At 36.0% G+C, this 20,658-nt stretch overlaps 1 protein-coding gene across 1 annotated transcript in view; it reads right to left on the bottom strand.

Moving 5' to 3' along the window:
• Positions 1 to 16,032, bottom strand: part of LOC107089753 (capon-like protein) — a 35,304-nt gene extending 19,272 nt beyond the window's left edge. The window contains exons 1-9 of the mRNA XM_015382704.1: positions 15,762 to 16,032; positions 15,515 to 15,555; positions 9,834 to 9,926; positions 9,693 to 9,751; positions 9,163 to 9,271; positions 7,868 to 8,009; positions 5,355 to 5,530; positions 2,588 to 2,749; positions 1,554 to 1,758 (exon numbers count right to left, since the gene is read on the bottom strand). Of these exons, the coding sequence (XP_015238190.1) occupies positions 1,554 to 1,758; positions 2,588 to 2,749; positions 5,355 to 5,530; positions 7,868 to 8,009; positions 9,163 to 9,271; positions 9,693 to 9,751; positions 9,834 to 9,926; positions 15,515 to 15,555; positions 15,762 to 16,032 (1,258 nt within the window). The remainder of the gene's footprint in view (positions 1 to 1,553; positions 1,759 to 2,587; positions 2,750 to 5,354; positions 5,531 to 7,867; positions 8,010 to 9,162; positions 9,272 to 9,692; positions 9,752 to 9,833; positions 9,927 to 15,514; positions 15,556 to 15,761) is intronic.
• Positions 16,033 to 20,658: the final 4,626 nt, after the last annotated feature.

The raw sequence follows: 20,658 nt of genomic DNA, 5'->3' as shown, positions 1-20,658 counted from the left end.
CTCTGCTTTTTGGTTACAGGAAACAGACAGTTGATTGACTTTAAACAGACAGAACTGATTAAATTTAGTCCTTTTAATTATAAATCAGCAATATTGTTTTTGTTTAACCACATGCACCTTCTTTTAAGGTCATATATTATATTATTTCTTTCAGCTTAAGGCCGCACAGACCGATCCATCCAAGTGAATCATATTGAAATGCAAAATTCCAATTAATTCACATTGTTGCTAATAAAGATGTTAAATTTTGGATCAGGGTCTTTAACCTTGCTTTTTGCTCAGTTGCTTTATGTTGTTTAATTATTCACAGGTTATCAGCTTAATAACATAATCCAGTAGAGATTAGGTTCACATACAAAAATGAGTGGATGGAATTTGAATATATTTAACCTCAATCCTCCATGGTTCTGTCCTACTGTTCTAATCTATATAGCACATAATTTCAACATTAACATACTACATAAAACATACATTAGATCTTCAGAAATGTGTTATACTCATGGAACCTAACATCTAAATATTTTGGGCTGTACTTATATAGTGCTTTTTCAAGTCAGAGGACTTGAACACTTTACTCTACATTCACTCATTCACGCACACCGACGCCACCGGGCAGGTGTCTTGCCCAAGGACATAATGAAACCGTGAGCCGGTGCTTGAACAGTCAACCCTTTGATTTCAGGACAAACTCCTACATCCAACACCACTGTCGCCCCGACAACTTATCTTTATCAAACCATGACTTCAATTTTATAATTTCTTTGTTACACCCTTTAAGAGGTGTTCAGCATCCTCTCCATCACAATGAACATTAATGTGATTGGCAAATCAGAGGAAAGGTACATTTTCAGTATATCAGATATTTTACATCATCTGTTTAAATGCTGCTGAGCTATGTCCAAGTACTGAGAAGAAACATCTAATTTTAATATTGCTTCCTGCCTCTATAATAGCTTTCACTAACCAGAGAATTCAGTTTAATTGGAAATGAAATAAGTTTAGTTACTTAGCTGTATATTAAATTAGTTAAATTAAATCTGCTAACTTAATTAAACTCAAGGTAAAATTTTTATGTAAAAAAATATAAAAAATTTAAGCCATAAATCTCTTACTGCATCTTTATTTTGCACCAAATAACTACTTCTATTCTTTTTATTTACACCTGAGAAAATGAAAGAACATGAACTGAAAATATATTTTTATTAAAAATGTAATAGAAAAAGCCTTGTCCATCATTAAGGATTTATTGAATTGCTTTTAGTCCCACCTCGATGACAGCTTCTTTCTCTGTTTTGTTCAGTAAAATGTTTAAAGTGGCAAGAAGGGAAAACTCTTTGTAAGGCTGTATTCCTAAAAGCCTCTGAACCAATGAAACATATTCTGTTTGCAGGCAGTGGGAGGATGTGAGCATGATTAGTGCAACGACTGTCTGTTTCATATGCAGACAAAGAAACAAGCCTGTGGTGAAGACAGTAACACTTGAGGAAGCTGACCTGACATTGCCTGCATTAAATTACCCCCCCGTCCTACTAGTCATTCATAGGGTCACTTACCGAGTCTGTTAGCCTGAGTGTCCTGCTGTGACTGGCCTTCTTGTGTTTTTATTTGGGACTGGCCCTCCATTTCTTTCAGCTGCTGCACCAGCAGCGCCAGGTGTTGCAGCAGGTCCCTGTTTTGCAGCAGCAGCTGGTGGATGCGGGCCTGAGCCTCCATGCGAGCTGCGGTCTCTGCTGCTATCTGGTCCTTCAGCAGCTGAACCTAAAGGAGGAGCAGAGGGCAGAATGTAAATCCATTAAAATGCCACTTTGATTATTCTGTCTAATCTCCCATTCCATCTCACCTCCCACCACACTCAAATAATAAGCCATAACTTAAAAAATAAAGGCTCCTCCATATTGATCATTTCAATTTACTAAAATGCTGTTGATGTTTCATAGCTTCCTTGAAGCTGAATAGCTAAGAGGTTTGTTAAACTAAGTTCCACATAAAAGAAAATGGTAAGCATTAATGCAGTGCAGCTTTTACTAAAAATATCATGAAGTTTTTATTACCTGTTAATGTAATCGTTAAATATCAGTCCTTATTTTTGTTTCTGTGCTGCCCCCTAGTGTTGCAGAAAAAGCATTAAACATTTTTTACTTTCTGAGCATCTTGGATTATATTATATCAATTGTACTGTCTTGTAATGTATTATATTATATCACAATATACTGTCCAAAAGCATGACTAATTAGGTGCATAATGATACATCCAGTCTGCTGTGTATCTATCAAAAAAGAATAAGATAAAACAACTGTAGAGTGCATGGCACTATTTGCTAAAGTTAATTTCTTTTTTGTTTTTGTAAGTTAAAGAAACAGAAATCAAAATTATCTAATGCAATTAAAAAAAAAAATCCTTAAATAAGACAATATGAAGAGATCTTCAGAATATTCTTACGCTTGTAATCTGCTTCCTACTGTTCCCATTGGAAAACAGTAAGCCTGTGTGTGGTTGACCTAAGGTTCACACCTTTGTGAGCTTCCATTTAGTAAGACTTTTAATCGCCACACCTATCTCAAACTAATTAACTGTGTGAGAGTCCTACCTGTGCGACGGCCACCTGCGTGTGCTGCTGTTGCTGCTGCAGCTGCTGCTGGAGGAGCTGCAGGTAGTGCTGAGAAGCCAGTGGAGTAAGAGACGGAGAGCGTGGGCTGTTTGCAGTGATGCCTTGGGACGTCACAGTGTAGACAGACCTTTGATCAATATCCTGACAAAATGTATCAGAAAAAAAAAGAAAAAAGGTTATTGTTCTAGTAATAGAAAAACAAAAAACAAAAAAAAAAACACTGTGGTTTTTAAGATATGTGCTTTCAGTTCCCAAAAGCTTACTAGCTTCCCTGTCCTTGGAGATTTAAAGATCTGATCTGAGATGTTCTTTTCAAAATTACAATAAAGAGAATAATCAGAGATCCATATCATATCCTATGTATAAAAACCTCTGGTCCAATTGTCTACCAGTGTTCCCCATGGGCACTTTAAAATGATTTACCTGATGATCTGCAGCGGAAAAAGGACAGTCCCTGCAGCTCACTACGTCAGCACAAGGATGGACGGAGAAAGATAATTCTGCTTAATATGCTGGATCTCACTGAGAAACTTATGTGTATCTCTTAGGTGGGGGTGCTGAGTGAGACAGCATCCATGCATAAAAACACATGGAATCTATTTTTGCCGTTTGTCTTTCTGCCAGTGTATAAAACAAGTGGATGCCCTTTTGTAATGCCCAAATTTAACCACTAGAGGGGAACAGAACCCAACAAAAACAGGCATGTTCAACATGAACAACTAATGTTGATCTTGAACATGCCTCATCTTAGCAATTAAAACACATTAACCAAAAGAAAATACATGTATTAAGAACCTCCCTCTTTTTTGTAATACAAAATTATAATTTTGCACAAGTTAACTGTGTTAAAAGAGATTCTGGTAAAAATGAAAAATATCAACTGAAAAAATGAAAACATCTTTTTTATTTCTACTTAAAAATGATGGTCTACTTTGTGTTGCTCAAACACGTGAATTCCATAAAAAAACACCTTTTTGTTGTAACATGAAAGCGGGAAACAGTTCCAAGTGAATAAATACTTTTGCATGTCCATGCATATGGCTTTGCAAAATAAAACTTGTTGCAGAACAATAGACCTGATTAAATGATCTTGGCAAATATACCTTTACTGCAAGTTTGAAAAACATTCATTTTGTTTAATTAAGCTTTCTTTTGAACCTAATACATATCTGGTTCATACATTTAGAAGGTCAAACCCAACTTAGAGGCTTTAATTAACTGACCATCTGTTTTAAAAGGTCTTTTTTGGAAGTTTATGTATGTGAAAATGTGCACTCTTTGCTGTCTGAATAATGTTTACAGTAAATGAGAGGGTTTTTTTGTGTGTGGCAGACCTTTAAATGTGTTCTACAGAGCTGATCCAAAATGTTATCAAAACAAACTATTTTCTTCCTTTTTTCAAAAGTACAAAATACAGAATTGCTTATTATGCATTATCTAATGCAAACTTCGCCAAATATATAATTTAGATGTTTAAAAGATTAGAAAACTACATCCCCCTTTTTAAATCACGTTTAAACTAATGAGGTTCTAAGTAGTAAGTTTTAAAAACCCTTGTTTTCTAGATGTGGAAGAAGCATTACCGGTATGTTTTGATTAGAGTTCTGGATGTGCTAAATGCTAGAACTCTTGTTCCTCTTCAGTTGCTGCCTGATGCTGATTAAACATGAACAAACTGAAATTAAATATCGGGAACCCTATGATCTATTCTTTGAAATTAAAATCAATACAAAGATTAATCCTAATACTTGTTTGTGGTAAATTGTACCATTCAGTTTAAAAATATTTTTGTTTTTTAATTAGGCCATTAGAAAAATTCCACTCCTAATTGTTTAATATCTTTAGCCAAAAGTTGATCAAAATTATTTTCATGCGCTTTAGGGGGAAGTTAAGGCTGAAGGTTATCTCTTTTTAGAAAAAATGCAAAGTAATTATTGGTTTTCAATATTCTACGTAAATTATAAAGAACCCTGTAGTTGCAGAACTTTATAAATACATTGCTAAACCAGTGAATTACTGCAATTAAAGGTGTTTCGACATGTAAGAAATCCTGTGTTATAAATTCTCTGTATTTTGTTGATTTTTGTTGCTGTTTTTTTTCTTATACATTGCCTTCTCCTCATATGTTATATAACCAGCAACAAAGTGAGTTGATATAGATGAGTCATGATCTCCAGGTTGCTTCTGTTTTTTTTTTACTTGCCTCCATTTTTTTGTTGTTCCCTTTGTTCATTTAGGCCACTTTAGGCTTTTTTGGATATTTAGTGTTATTTCTGTTTTGTCTCTGTACATCTGTGCCCCTTGATTGATAGTTGTTTTTTTTTGTTATTTGTGTCCATATTCAGCTCATAATTAGTCTCCCTCTCTCAGCTTCTGTGTTTTTTTTATTCCTATTATAGCTGCCCTGCAGCTACTTTGACTCCTTTTGTTGTTTGCTAGTTATTTCTCCAACCCAGCTCCAGTATTTAAGCCCCTATGTTTCATTGCCCACCTCTGGATTCTTCCATTAAACTGCTCTCTATTCAGCTGCACTCTCTGTTAATACTTTATACTGTCCGTTACATTCTCCTGTGCGACATGTCCCGTTTCTGCATGGACTCCATAGAAAGTCTTCTTACTATCCAATTAACAATTATACAGTGTTGTAGAAGAGGACCGAATATTCAAATTTAAGAAAACCTATCATATGTTTGCTGATGTAGCTCTACCATTTCAAAGCGTGCATATGTGTTCTCAAGTATCTTACCATGATAGTCAGGCCTGGTTTCACCACGTTCAGTTCAGTCAGGCTCTGCAGAATCTCACTGACTGTCTTCTCGCACAGTGTACCACCAACCAGAGAATCTCCTCCTCCTGCTCCACTCCCTCTGTCATGTAGGCCTTCATCTTCTTCATCTTGTTCACTTCCTGTGAGTTTATGAGCTGACAAAGAAAAAGATTTCACTTTGGATTCTTCCTTATGTGCTAAACTCTGGTGAAAATTCCCAAAGGTCCTTTAAAAGCTAAAACAAGTGAGATTAAACCAGTCAAAACTCAAAGGTTTAACATAGATGACAAGATTGTTGAAAGCTTTTATAAGCGCAAAAATAAAGTAATTTGCCTAGACATGATGAAGAGCTTTGTAATGCCTTGGAAACAGGGCTTCACTCAGTAAATTACAGCTATTAGCTCAGTTTAGGTTCAGCCCACAGACACCAGTTTCAAAGGGCATTTAAGTCTACAGTATTTGTTTTTCCTTATTTTTGTGCATTATCCTGCTTTACTGGGCATCTTTGCTTTTTCTATTTGATAACTGCTCAAGAATAATAAGCTGGTAAAATTTTACTGTAGTATTAGCTTCAATTAGGCATTTCAAAAGCCGCGTTCAAAAGGAAACCAACATTTCGGGGTTAAAGTGCCCTTAAAAGGCGAATCCTTGCTTGTGACAGCTATTTAATCAATATGACACTAATAGTAGAATGTCAAGTTTCTAATACCACCATGTATTCATAAAAAATAGTTTTTTGCACATCCACCTGAAATAAAGATTTAAAATGATAATAAAAAATCAAAGACACACAATTAGCCAAAATCCTTAAGCCGCTTTTATGCTTGTTGCTTGTTTTTTCATTGAGCAGCTGAGGTTTAAAGAGATGAAAAATACATTTATTCAAAGCTTCTGAGGTCTCAAAAAGACAGCTTTGCAAAGAACCTCAGTCTTTTTCAGTTTCTGGCTGAGAATAAAACAAAAAGGTACCATTTGCCTCAGGGGGGCTTAATATCCAGGTCAGATCACTCAAGTGAATTATGTATAAACAAGAAACTTTTATTTGTTTCACAACAAACTAGGTAGATGAAAACGCTGACAGGTTCAGAGGTAATCACTAATCTCAAGCTGAGGCTGGTGAATTTGATGAGGACTCATTGTGTCACTGCATGCGTGTCAGATGTTCCCAACAGGTGCTCACATCACAACATAATCCATACTGTGATAAAATTACAGCATTTCTGTCACTTGATTAAACAGATCAGTAAAAATGAATCTATCTGAACATTACAGCTAAAGAGATCAGAAAAAAAGTTACATTTATATATATAACTTCTATAAATAGTTGTTATATTTTGTGCGGGGTCTTCCTGTCTTTTGGTCTTCTAGGTCAATATAAAACTTTAGTAGTAGTTGTTTTTGACCTGGAGGTCTTCAGAGTGGCTCCCAGCTTTCTTCTATTTGATTTACATGCAAAAAGTTCCTTGGATTTTTTTTTTGGTCTGGTCTCTAAAGAAAACCTTCTCCATTTCTTGAAATAACACTTAAAGCCTGCTGAATTATGCAAAAAAGCTGGATACATAGAGTATTTTTGTTTGTGAATATGTAAAGAAACTCTTACATAAGAACCTTTCACATGCTTTTAAATTTGGATTGAAGTTGCATCTGAGTCAAAGTAATGTTTCCTTGTTCCCTACAAACTGTAACCGAACATCTTAAGACTTGTTGCCCACAATAACAGATTACAAAGCCTGCAGGTTTGTTCTCATCAACTATCTTCCGATGTCTAATTCATCGGGGCCAGACTACATTACACATTTAATCTCACATTTAGTCTGGTTTACCAGGCTAGATTGTTTGTAATTTTGTTAGAATATTTCCACATCAAGTTTTTCCCTCGGGGCAGAGATCACTTTGTGCAGTGCAGCAGCCCCTCCACCAGCAAAATACCAATAATACCGGTAACAGGATTGCTGCCACCCTTCACAGCTGGAATGCTTTTCCTCTAAATGCAACAATGGCCATTTAGGATAAGCAGTTAAAATTGAAGTTCTATCAAAGTAAAAGTATAAATACAAACATGTATTACACTGAGAGAACTGCTTCTTGATGGCTGTGGTCTTTCAGCCCTACAGCCTAACAGACACAGCAAGTCTTCAGATGAAGACACACGGGGAGGTCTCTTCATTTGCCCATCTGTGCATCAACTTATCCTGAGGAGTTGATATAAAATTGTTGGCTCTCATATATAAACCTTTCATGACTTGTCTTAGTATTTATGATAAGTAACTTCTACCAGGTGATTTATCTGCTAGGTTTGTCAGACAAGGTCAATCCTATGGCAACTGGAAAGCGTTTTGCCTGACAACCTTCCCCTCCACAGAATGTGTTTTTACATTTTAATATCATCAGATCATGACATCTCATCAATTCCCCGGCGGTAATACATTTAGGTTCATTAATGTGGTTTTTTACAATTTCTTGGTGCTGTTAAGATACAATTAAGTCCTCACCGTAGCTGCTGGGCTCCTCCGTTGACTTATCACTCTCTCCATCTGGTTGTCCATCAGCGTCCTTCTCAGCATGCTGCAAACTCAGCTTATGGCACACCTCAAATGCCTGACCCACTGTTCGCACAATACGCATAGCCTGAGTCTGAGGAGGAGGGAAGAGTTAGGTCCCAGCTAGCATAGAGAGGCATTCAAAAGTGAACAGAATATGCTGTATGAAACACTACAGAAGAAAGATGCAACACATTTATCTACTCAGCTAATCTATTTTTATAGAAGAATAAAATATGAATAACACTGCTGTGGGAGAGCTGACTACTAGGGAAATACTGGATATCTGAGCAAAGACAATGATCCTTTTCTGTAATATGCATTTGTATGCCTTGTCATTTAACACAGCTCCTTTGTATGCACTGCACTGTAGGCTGTAGTTCTGCTAAGTGAATTGATATTAACTGAGCCAACAGAAATTGAAATCCAGATTATTTAAAAACTCAAAATGGATAACCGAAAAGTCATGATCAGAAAATGGATTCCAAAAGGAGGCAAAATTGAAAATGAAGAGAAAAAAGTAATTGTCCGCTGATAGATTTCTTCTATTTTTGACTAATTTTAACATAAGGCAAAGAGCATCAACTTCTTACATTTATTTCTGTTATAAAGTAAAAAAAAAAAAAAAAATTCAAACCAACAGGTTCTGATGTTAAAATTGTAATAACCCACCAGGATTAATGACTAACTGTGATTAACCATGTTTTTTATTTGAATTCACAAAAAGCAAACATGGTGACGGCCAGACCAGTAGAGTCAAGATAACAATTAAATAGAACCTATCTGACAACATGAAGAAGGGTAAAAGATATTATAACAGAACAGTCCCTTCAAGAAATGAAACCAATGAGGGTCTGATATCTGTAAAAGTCTGGAAAAGGCAGTAAACCTGTAACATTATAGCAAACTCCAGTGAGGGTCATCCGAGTAGCACAAGGCTTGGATAGCTTCTTTCCAAGAAATAATGGCATCACCAGTTTTACCAGTTAAAAAGTACCTTAAGCATGTGATTTTTTTCATTTTTCTATTATTCCATTTGCTGGAAAATCTTAAATGTTTCTGTAACAAAAATAAAATAAAAATAGACAGCATTCGTGAACCAGAAAACACTCTAGTCCATTATGTATACAGCGACTTTAACCTTCTGCAGCCTGTGGATGAACATCTTGAAATGTTTACCCACTTTCTCTGTCATCAATAAGCACCTAAATGTGTTTTAGGAGATTGCACCGTGGGGCAAATTGTACCTTCTTTTTAGATTTGAAGACGTTACACCTGAACGAATTACTGGAGCCATCTCTTGCAATGTAGCTGAAGATCTTCAAGTCTTGGGAGTCGTGAGATACGTAAAAAATCCTGTAAATGATGAAAGCCGGTAGGCATGCTGAGTGGAATAAAATCATAAAGACTGACTTTTTAAATACTCATAATTTAAAACAATGGCCTAAATAATGGTAGACCAAAGTGGAAGAGATCTTACTCTTTACAGCACACAGAAAAACATTTACTGTTGTGAATACATTAGTTCCCGTTTGCAGATAACTTAGTGTAGGCATAGTTTAAAAATTTGAGATTAATGGTCATGTTCGTGTGTCCTGTAGTTGCTTAGAAATGAGTCATAAATGCTTAAAAACATGAAAGAACACCTTAGATTAATGCATTAAACATAATTCAATATAACAGATTCATATTGTAAATCAAAGACCAACAAACTGTATATTAAATAAATAAAGTCAGGATGGAAGTTTCCATCTGACAGTTTGAGCTTGTAGCTGACCTGTATATTGGATCCTGCATGATCAACATCTTGCTCTCATCCCATGTCCACTCTTTTCTCTGTTTGGGTACACATCAGCGCTGTTAAGGCTGGATAAAATGTAACACCTTCATATTGTAGAGTTTACTCCTACTGACTCACCTTCTGTTTTTTCCTCAGTGCTACTTTGACTCCATCTACAGACACCACAATGCTGACCTTCTTCTTCTTGATGTTCTTGGCTTTGAATTCATACTGGAAAAGAAAATAACAGACACATTAGTGTATCCGAGTGGGTCTAAAAGGAATGAGTAAACTAAATCTGAGATGCCTACATTGTTCATTTTTACTCAGCGTTGGACTGTTAAACCACAGTGGATCTTAATTTTCCAGTGTCCTGCTAAAATATATAAATTTCAGATAGACTGGTCATCTAGGAGCTGATCAACCATGTTCAAAGTCTTTTACAGCTTCTAAAAAGGCTTCTTCATGATTTCCCTCCAGCTCCATCTGTAATCTAATAAGGTTTATCCAGCTTTACTGTCCCACAGCATCATACTGTCACTACCATGGTGAACAGTGGTGTGGATGTTCCGGTTGGTGTAGCTTTTAGCATTTAGGCTAACAGACTCAATCTTGGTCTCACCTTCCCAGAGCCATTTTCCCCATGTTTCCAAACTATAAATTAGTTTCACTTTTTCTTTGTCACTCTTCCACCAGAGTCCACATTTGTAGAATGAATGACTAAAGATTTTATCACTAGATCAGTCAACCTAAGCTTAAAATTTGTAGGAACGGTAGGAATACGTTTGGAAGGCACTATATATTTATATGCAGGTATTTTCTCTACTTCAATAATTAAAAAACATCAACAGCAGCACTCGTTCTTCTTTCTTTGTTTTTTCAGGAGAACAAATTGCTCAACATACTTTCTCTTCTAAAGTCAACTACGAGATAGTTTGATTTACTAATGCCAAAAAAACAACAACAAAAAACTACTTAAAGGAGTAGATTTTAAGGAAAGGGACATCAAACCTATGAAAAATTCTCAATTAATGAGGAAAAACATCCAAGCTGTGTGATTATCTTTATTGTGCCTGCTAAGTACATGCACTTAGTCAATAACATGTTTCGCCTCGTCAGCTGACCTAAAAGTCTGCAGAGGCACCTTACACGACTGGTCTGTCAAATCAAATCAGGCGTCAAGTTAAACAAGAAGCACACTTAGAATCTCTGTAGATATAATCCATGAAGGCTTTCAGTGGGACCATCACAAGCTAAAACTAATCTAATTCAGCTGAGAGAAGACTGCTTTGCTTGGGGACTCAACAACCAAATGCACATTTAATTAACATATGTTTCAAATAACCTTCATTTATCCTCATATTTGTCATTTTCTTCTGGTAACAGCAAATTAATAGATTAGCTTTCATATAAGAACTGGAAATAGAGTGAATAGGGTGAATTTGAACATAAATCTAAGCCAAAGTGATCATAAAGAGAGTGCTTCGTGCATCCCACTAGGGAGCACTGTTACATGAATGAGACGACAAGCATGGACCTTCAATTGTAAACATTATGCACTGCCTCTGCTGTAACACCTGCACGATTCAAACCACATTTTTAAAATGAATGAGGAGCAGCTGAATATAATCTTACGGTTTGGAGGCCAGTTGCTGGGTAAAAATAGCCCTTTTTTTTTCAAAAAACACTTTCAAACACATTTAGCAAGAGGTTCCCTTTTTAGACTAGTGAGGAGATATAACATGTACCTTTACAGCTAGCACGGTTTTAATTATTCTATGAGGAATTCTTTCTTTTATATATTTTCTAATCAAAGTCGGTTATATCAACAGCCACTATGCCATTACATACAATAACATAAGTTTGTATTACACTGTTAAAGCTGAGTTTCTGTGTGGGTGATGCTAGCTTTCCTTTCATTTTTTATCAGTCATTTATTCTTTTTTTAAATGACTTTTTTTGTGTGTTACATTACTTATCTTTTCTCCTCACTTTTAATTGTTGTGCTACTGAAATATGGAGCCTAGGCGGAAGTTTTGCTTTTCATACATCCACCTGTGACACAGCCAATCAGCTTTGAACCACACCTCCACGAAAGCCAATCGGCATCCAAGGTTCATCTTAAAAGGCCTCCGATACGCACTGTCTGTTCCTGTGTGACTTCATTCAGATGAAACTGTTTCAACCCACCTCCAGCCCCTTCTCCACCATCGTAGCTAAAGCTTCATCAGAGTGTCATTCCTCCTGGACTCTTACTGCGTTCCCTGTGTAATTTCAACCGGTCCAGCAGAAGACCGACATGTTGAGCCTGGTTCTGCCAGAGGTTGCTTCCCAACGGGGTGTTTTTCCTCTCCACTGTCGCTTCATGCTTGCTCATCATGCCTCCAGGTCCCTGAGTGAAGCTCTAGTATCAGCCCACGCAATCCACTAGATCTCCCCATAAAGCAAAGTTAAGCGCTATGTTTCTTGCCGAGGTCTGAGCGCCAAGGACAAAGTAATTGTATCAATAAATGTCTCCTAATGGTCTTTTCTCTTCATGTGAGTTTTTCAGATTGAAAAGCTAGATAGATAATCTTTATTACAGATGTAATTAGGTGTTTAAAAGCTTTATAATGTTTTTTTGAGCTGGTTGAGGACTTTAATTTGCTGAAGTGTGGAGAAATCTGCTTGTTTTCAAGCTAACCTCCACTTAGCTGTTATATTAGAAAAATATTTTTTCTAATATATCGCAAAACTAAATCCTAAGTAAATACTTCCTTCTGTAATAGTACTGAGGCAAATGTTGGCTTGTCATCTGTTTTTCTATGCAAGATAAAATAAAATGTTAAACAGACTAAATGAATAGTGTTTTTCTAGCTAATTCAAAGCACTTTGCACTAAATTAACATTACTGTTGTATTTTAACTCTAATATCTAATGGAAATTATTCTCAGCAGGGGAAAAAACACTGAAGCATTAATAAGTTTAACCCTTTATTATATTATTTATATAAGTTACCGTTTTTGATCACTTGCATACCCCTTAGAAACGGAGTCCCCCATCCATTAAAGAGGTCTCGAAGCACAAGATTCATATCCAGCTATTCAGCAAAGATATTGCTAGTAACAGTACAGAGTATATGAGGGCAATTGGCTGTTTCTTGTTATTACATTGACCTTAATTCTTGCCATCAAATTAAACATATTTTTAGAATTTTACCAAAGTAATGGCTTGAAATTTTGATTTTCAAGAGTATTTCACTGAGTCCCCCTGAAAGGATTTTTAGCATCATCATCATTTAGTGCATCAACCAGAATAAAAAGCAAATTTTTTGTGATAAAAAAAATGAGGATTGTGCCTGCTGCACTCGCATGCCATGCACACTCAAATAATGCTATGCTATGTGCAATGACTACACAGAACAGGAGGCAGAAAACTCTAAAGTTTCTATAAGGAAGTCTAGTGAATCGGCCAGAGGAAATATGAAATCTTGGCATGTTGAATATCTGTCAAAATTCTAATATTGCGTATCTGTAGATATACTCATAAACTATACAATTTAAAATACCGGTAATGCTTTTAAAAATCTGATAAGAAAAAAGGGCATCACAAATCTTCAATTTTTTTTTTTTTTTTAAATAGTGATCAGTAAACACTGAGCCAAAAGACACCATAAATGTTTTATACATTTTTCTTTTTTTGCAATCTAGAGAAAATATAAACCAAAAAATTGGATTTCTTTTTCTGGAAACAATTTATATTTTTTACTCACATGCACATTTTTTTTTTTTTGTATCATGTCAAACAACTCCAACAGAAGACATGGTTCTTAAGCAGCCAAGTGATTTACAATTTTATTCTCATAGATGTGTTAAACAGGATGTAGTTCTGTTGTTAACACTCATGTCCTTCAGTAATATTAATGAGTAATAAAAATTGAAAATTGAGACTAAAAAATAAAAGAAATATTACAGAGACCACAACTAGCAGGAGAAAAGAATGAAACAGATGTTTGGAGGTTTGAAGAGCTGGTAAGAGCAGGTTTGGTACAGGTAGCAGCATTTATAAACCTCCTGGGAAATGCAGTCTTATTATCAAGCTACCCAATGCTGCTATGCAACTATTAGCCCAGCATGTGCCTTCAATGCTTCAATTGCCTTTTTTTTGTTTAGCAAATGAGTGTTTTCATTTACAAAAGGAGTTTTTGTTGTTTAACAATGCTTTATATTTATGATTATATTCTGCTTGTGTCCTTTTGAAAAGCCAGTCTCTCCCGGCTCTAAATCCATGGTGATTAAAGTTTCAGTCACTAATTATCCAGACTCGAGTCCTCTGAGAGCTGATTAAATGGAAAACAGGGGTGAAAAGCAGAGACACACCAGAGACACTAAAATGGAGGAAAGGGGAGGTGAACGTGCTGGAAAATGGAATAATGCTACCATAAGATGAAAGGAATATTTCAGATCTGAAGTTCATATTCATTTGTCTTTATTAAAGGCAGCTCATGAAGTCAATGAAGCAGTAATTCCTTGTGTGGATCTGGTAGTGTGAGCTTCTAATGAGCTGACTTCATTCAAGGAGCGGTTACAGAGCAGGATAAAGATTTTTATGGGAGGGGGGGCTCAGCTAGCCAAACAGATGACAAAAACATCAATATATTAAGATTCTTAATGCAAAGACAGATATTAATGCAAGCAGTCATTTCAGGACAGAACATGCCATTTAAACATTCCTTCATTCACTAACTGAGGGTTTCTGCATCCAAATGGTGATATTAAAGGTTCATAAGAGGGATAAGGATGTATAAAAAAGGAACTATCCTTTTAGAATAGAACTTTATTGATCTCACAATGGAGAAATTCACTTGTGACATCGGCTTTTATAAACAAACAGGAGGTGGAAACGGTGCATTATGTATATACAGTGCATCCAGATATACAGTATACAGTGGATGGTAAAAAATAAAGGAGAGATTTCAGGTGACTTATATATACATATACTTATAGACTCAACTTTATTTATCCCTTGGGATTACTCCTCGTGGGAAATTGTGGTTCCAGTAGCTTATATAGATTACAAAGAGTTAAAGCAAGATGCCATCAAAGACAAAAATATGACACAATATAAAAAGAGCGTATATAGTACAAAAAAGCATTAAAAAAAAAAAGTTGTAATGTCCTGAGATATATATTTCCCTTAGATATAAAATATCTGCACACTAGAAAGCTAAAGGAAGACTACACAGTAATTGACTTGGGTTATTGCAATTGCACTGCAGAGATGTACTGACCAGAGATGTACTGCAATAACAAATGCCACAGTAGTTGGCATTTGTTATTGCACAGTGAGAGAATATTGCATATGAGTGACAATAGGTCATGCATTTTTTTTTATTTAACCTTTATTTAACCAGGAAAAAAAATCCCCATTGAGATTTAAAACATCTTTTTCAAGGGGGTCCTGGCCAAGAGGCAGCAAAGTTACATAAGAAAAATATTAAATTAAAATAAATGACAGGTACATAAAAAAAAAAAAAAAAACGCATACCAAGTAAAAACAATTACAGATCATTGAGGCTGCTTCAAATTCTTTCACGTTCAACTAAAAAGCATTTAAAGATAAAAACTCAGTCAATTTCCAGTTTCTTTGTGAAAGATTCCATGTACAATGAGCTGGGTAACTAAAGGCTTTCTTCCCTAGTTCTGTGTGGGAAAAAGGAACAGTGAGCAAAAGGCTGATCGTTGGATCTCAGGGCAGAAGAAGCCATGCTTTTCTGTGTAAATAAGGTACAAATGTAAGAGGGCAGTATTCCAAGAAGGTCCATGTAAATAAAAGTGTACCAATGACACTGACTTCTCGCAGAGAGGGAAGGCCATCCCACCTGAGAGTACAGGTCACAGTGATGTGTCATGGATCTACATGACACATCACTCAATAAGATGTCCAAGGAGGGGGGTTGCTGACCCTTGTCCCTCTTCCTATCACCTCCTCCTTCCCCCAAGTGAGGAGTTGTACGGCTCAATGGCTTGGGGAACAAAAGACTTCAGCAGTCTGTTGGTCCTGCATTTGGCAAAGACAATTTCCCACTGATCAGGCTCCTCTGAGTGGTGAAGAGAGCATTGTTGATAATGTCCAGCAGTCTGTTAAGTGTCCTTGTCTCTACCACCGTCCCCAGAGGGACCAGCTTCCTGCCAATCACAGAGTGGGCTCGCCTCACCAGTTTGCCCAGTCTGGAGGTGTCCCCCATGGACGTGCTGCTCCCCCAGCACACCACGGTGTAGAAGAGGATAGACTGGTAGAACACCTCCAACAGCTTATTAAAAATGTTGAATGACATCAGTCTCCTCAGGAAGTACATCCTGCTCTGTGTCTTCCCGCGCAGGTCGTTGGTGTGTGTTGACCAGTCCAGCTTATTATTAGGCACACCTCCAGGTATTTGTATGAATCCACAGCCTCAAATCAGCCCCCTCTGGTAGTACAGGCTTAGTCTTTGGTCAACTCATCCCAAAGTCTCCGACCAGCTCCTTCGTATTGGAGATGTTGAGCTCCAGGTGGTTGGTGCGGCAACAGGTGGCGAAAAAACCGCCACCAGACTCCTGTACTCCCCCTTTCTGTTGACCCTGATACACCCCACAATGGCTGTGTCATCTGCATACTTCTGTATGTGACACAGCTCAGCGTTGGGACAGAAGGTGAATGAAGTGAAGAGGACAGGGGCCAGCACTGTAACCAGGGGTCTCCAGTGCTGCTGACCATAGTTTCAGAGATGGTGTCTTTCAGCTTATACTTCTTATTTACAGTAAAGTGGTGGCAGGTAAACTGCAGTTTCTGGTTTGTTAAAGATATAAATAGTATAAGTTACTGCAGTGTAAGCTATTGCATTTCTACTAAAACTCAGTTTAAAAACAATAGAATTGGGTCTTAATTTTTTTTTACTGTTTATCAAGTCATTAGGTCTAACAGCCCTCCTTAAACATATTAATGAAATGTATACAGTAGAGGTTTTTATACTAACTAAATTCAACTGTTAAAACTTACACTCATGAATATCCACCTGTTTCCTACAGTAGATTATGTAATCTGTTTAAAGCTGAAAGAATTATTGGGATTGATATAGTGATGATATAGTACTCAACTAATTTAGTAATTGATTAATCTTTAACTGGAGTATAGAGGCTCTTAAACATGCCTTTAGCTGACAGAGCAACCCACTTATAGCAGTAAAAATACCAAAATTGTAAAAAAATAAATAAATAAATAAAAATAAAAAAACTTTTTCATCTGTCAATATGCTCTATCCAAAACTCCTCCAGTTTTAGTTTTACCTGATTTCATTTCACACAAAAAACTTCGTTAAGGAACCTTTGGCTGTCCAATTTTTAATCGATTAATCGAAAAAATAATCAACAGATCAATCAATCTGCTAAAATTCCAGCCCTAAATCTATTACACGTATTTTGGTGCCGAACTGTTTGTCTGGCAGTTATTGATTAAAAAAGTAACGTGTAAATTGAATACAGGTTAATACAACCTTTGGATATTTACTTTTACATTTTTAATATAATAATATGGTCATACCAGCACCCTTATTTCTTTAAATTTGGGAGTATGACTTGAAGAAAAAAAAAAAAGTATTTTGCATTCAACCATATCCATCTTCATGTAAACTCCACTGTAAAAGAACAAAGTTAAAAAAGAAATTAGTTTGGCATCGATCTAATGTTTTTTCATTAGTGAGCTTAACAAAAACTATATGACGTGTTATTTTTAATGAAGTATTAAATGAATCATGTGACCCAACCACTCATTCAGCCAAGGTTTTCTGAAAAAAAAAGAGCATACTTTACAAATTTCAATCAAAATTTGATGATATTTCTAAAATTATGTACACAGAAAAGAAAGGTTTGTTTCTTTAACAAAAGCATAAATATTTTGGACTGAATGCTTTTGACTGAAGAGCTAACTCTAACCAGGTTCACTTATATCATATAAAAAAAAAACATATCTTTAAAAAAAAAGCTGTATTTTTTTCCACTTTCATGGCTTTGTCCAAGGTCAGGGCACTTTCATAAAAGTAATTTATATTTTTTCACTACCTCCTACATTTTCCTTTATAGTGGTGTCAGAACAGGCGGGCATCTCTTACATAATTCAAAGCTCATTCCAACATTATGCAGACCTAGAATTAAATTTTTAAATTCAATCTGAAACTATAAAATTCTGATAACCTTCTTGCTTAACCGCAATGTTTTTTTAATCATTTAGAACTCTGATGTATTTGTAATTTATTTATTTTGTGCCTGGTAACAACAATAATGCATGCAATCCACATCCCATGGTTGACTTTTAGCAAGTGTCAGGCTGAGGTTGGCAAACTCATAGTGTACTGACATGAGACATTTTGGTTTCAAGTTCTGAGTTACTCTATTAAAAATATGAATAAAAACCATACACTGAGCCTAAAACCAACAAAGGTGACTGTGGTTGTTATTCAAAAATATAAATGTTTAGTAGAAAGAGCCTGGAGTATTTATTTAAAATACTGGCTGTCAGCTTTAAGGCTGTCAGCCTCATCAGTCTTCCCAGGCAGTAGAACACATTTTCTGTTGGTGCTCCTATCAACAGCGTATCAGGAAAGTGTCAGCAAGAATAGTGATGACTGTTGCTGTGTGCATAGAATGAGGAAAGAAAACTGTCTCTCAGTAGAGCCCTGTTATAAGTTATGGCTTGGCAGTTTAAAAAGACAGTAAGATATATAAAAGGAGGCCATGCAGTTTCTATTTGTCATTCTGGAGCATTTTTATGAAACTTGATATTCTTAATGTCAACTGAGATAGTGCCTCTGTTCCACTGGCTTCACCTCACCTGGGTTTAAGCAGGTCAAGCGGATCCTGTGAAAAAGGGGCATAACTCATCTCTGTATTGGTACCATCATGCATTCCTACTCTTTAAATACATTTAGCTCTTTAAATACATGTGAAGTTGTGTGACATCGTTAGTATTTGATTTAGTGCATCAACTTCTGCTGATTACTTGAAATGGTTGAGGTGGATGTGGGGAATAACATTAGTGGGTTCAATTTAAAAACAAAACAAAAGGACTAGGGCTGCAACTAATGATTATTTTGCAAATCGATTAATCTGTCGATTATTAATCAAATAGCCAAATATTCCTTCAAGAAGACTTTTCATTAAATTAAACTATATGAAACTCAAACCTTTCCACAATATACTGGATAGAGCATATTGACAGCTGATTTTTTTTCTATTCTGGCATTTTAAAGACTCAAATTTCTAAAGAATATAAATAAATATCATGAATATAAAAGAACAAATTCATGCAGAAGAAAAACTTTTACAGTTTTCCACTGCTAATATTTACTGTTTACCGTATATTTACCTGATTTTCGAATAGTTCAAATAACTCACAGGAGGACAGAGTAGTCAGATATTTTACTCAAGTAGGAGTAGCGATACTTTTCAAGAACATTACTCAAGTAAAAGTAAGAAGTGCAGCACAGTAAACCTACTCCTTAAAGTACTACCCATCTCTGCTTGCAACACTGTTTTTAAGGACCACAAAACAGTTTTTCTAGGCTTTACAATCATCTCTCTGATTGTTTGGATCAATGTTAATCAATTCAGGTACTAGAAAGGCCTCTTTCAAAGATGATTACATAAAGAATCAAATTTTTGTTGTTAAACTATCTTACTGCATTCAAATTCTTCATAAAAAGCAACAATGATGTATGAAGAAATGTAATGATGTGTCTTTGAGGTAGCTCATTGACTGTAGAAAGCTGTTGTAAAGAAGAGTATATGCACACTACAACATTCACCATGATTGCTTCAGTTTGGAAGAAAAAAAAAAGCAGACACAGAGCAGCTGAAGGAACAACCCCCTGCTAGGTTGGACTGTTAGACTGCGGATACCGTAAATAAACCCTTTGGCTGCAAACCACCGCTGCCAACAACCTCTTAATCACAGGCCACTCAGTCCTACAGTTAATATTGCTTCATTTGTCTTTGAGGGGTCTTGCTTGTGAGAAATCCAAAGAGTAAAGTAAAAAGAAACCAATGTATGGTGCTAAACGGCGCTAATGAACATCTTTAAAATAGGTAAAACAGACGGATGTAGGAACAGCAAGATAAATAGTGGAAAGACTAATCAGAGAAAGAACCAAGACCAGTTGAAAAGCAGTGGAATGTGAGTGCAATGTGGGTCACTGATGCTCCCTGTTGTACCATGAAATCCATATAGGAGCTCACAATAGGCCCTATAGATCGCAGCCTAGCAACCCCTCCATTATAATCCCAAGGATTTGGGGAGTTCCAGAGAATTTCAATGCTTTTCCCCCCAATTCAGTTTACAAAGACGTAACAGTGGCTAATAGAACCTATCCAAGAAACAGGCTTGCTTTCCACCATCTAAACCTAGAAAATGGAAAAAATCTTGCAGATCAGCATATACTTTTTAAATCAGGGTAGCAAATTCCTTTCCTGATTATTCAATTAATTATAAGTCCATTTCATTTTATCTACAATAAATCCAGCTGCTACCTAGTAATAAGAGAATAAAGCTGAGCTTTGATCACAGCTGCTCTGCGAATCCTAAATGCATTTTATTATCCTGTGGTCATGCAGGAAGGGCTAAATTACTCCCATGACGGCAGAGATGCACTAAGATGCAGAGTGAGTTAGCACTTCTCATCATTAATGAACATGAGTGGCAATTATCTTGACTTTCACTGCTGACGACACCCTAAGCCGTAATGAACTGGCACAGAGAATTTGTTAATCTTTTCTGCAAAAAGACTACACAATGTGGAATAACCTAATCAATTATTTTCTCACCTCACTTTTCCATGATATATTATTATTATATAGTATTGTTCAATACTATCTATCTATCTATCTATCTATCTATCTATCTATCTATCTATCTATCTATCTATCTATCTATCTATCTATCTATCTATCTATCT

This window comes from Cyprinodon variegatus, unplaced genomic scaffold, assembly GCF_000732505.1.
Source record: "Cyprinodon variegatus isolate N-32 unplaced genomic scaffold, C_variegatus-1.0 Scaffold264, whole genome shotgun sequence".
Lineage (NCBI taxonomy): Eukaryota > Metazoa > Chordata > Actinopteri > Cyprinodontiformes > Cyprinodontidae > Cyprinodon > Cyprinodon variegatus.
Note: the sequence above shows the minus strand (reverse complement) of the source record. Positions and strands in the feature narration are given on the sequence as shown.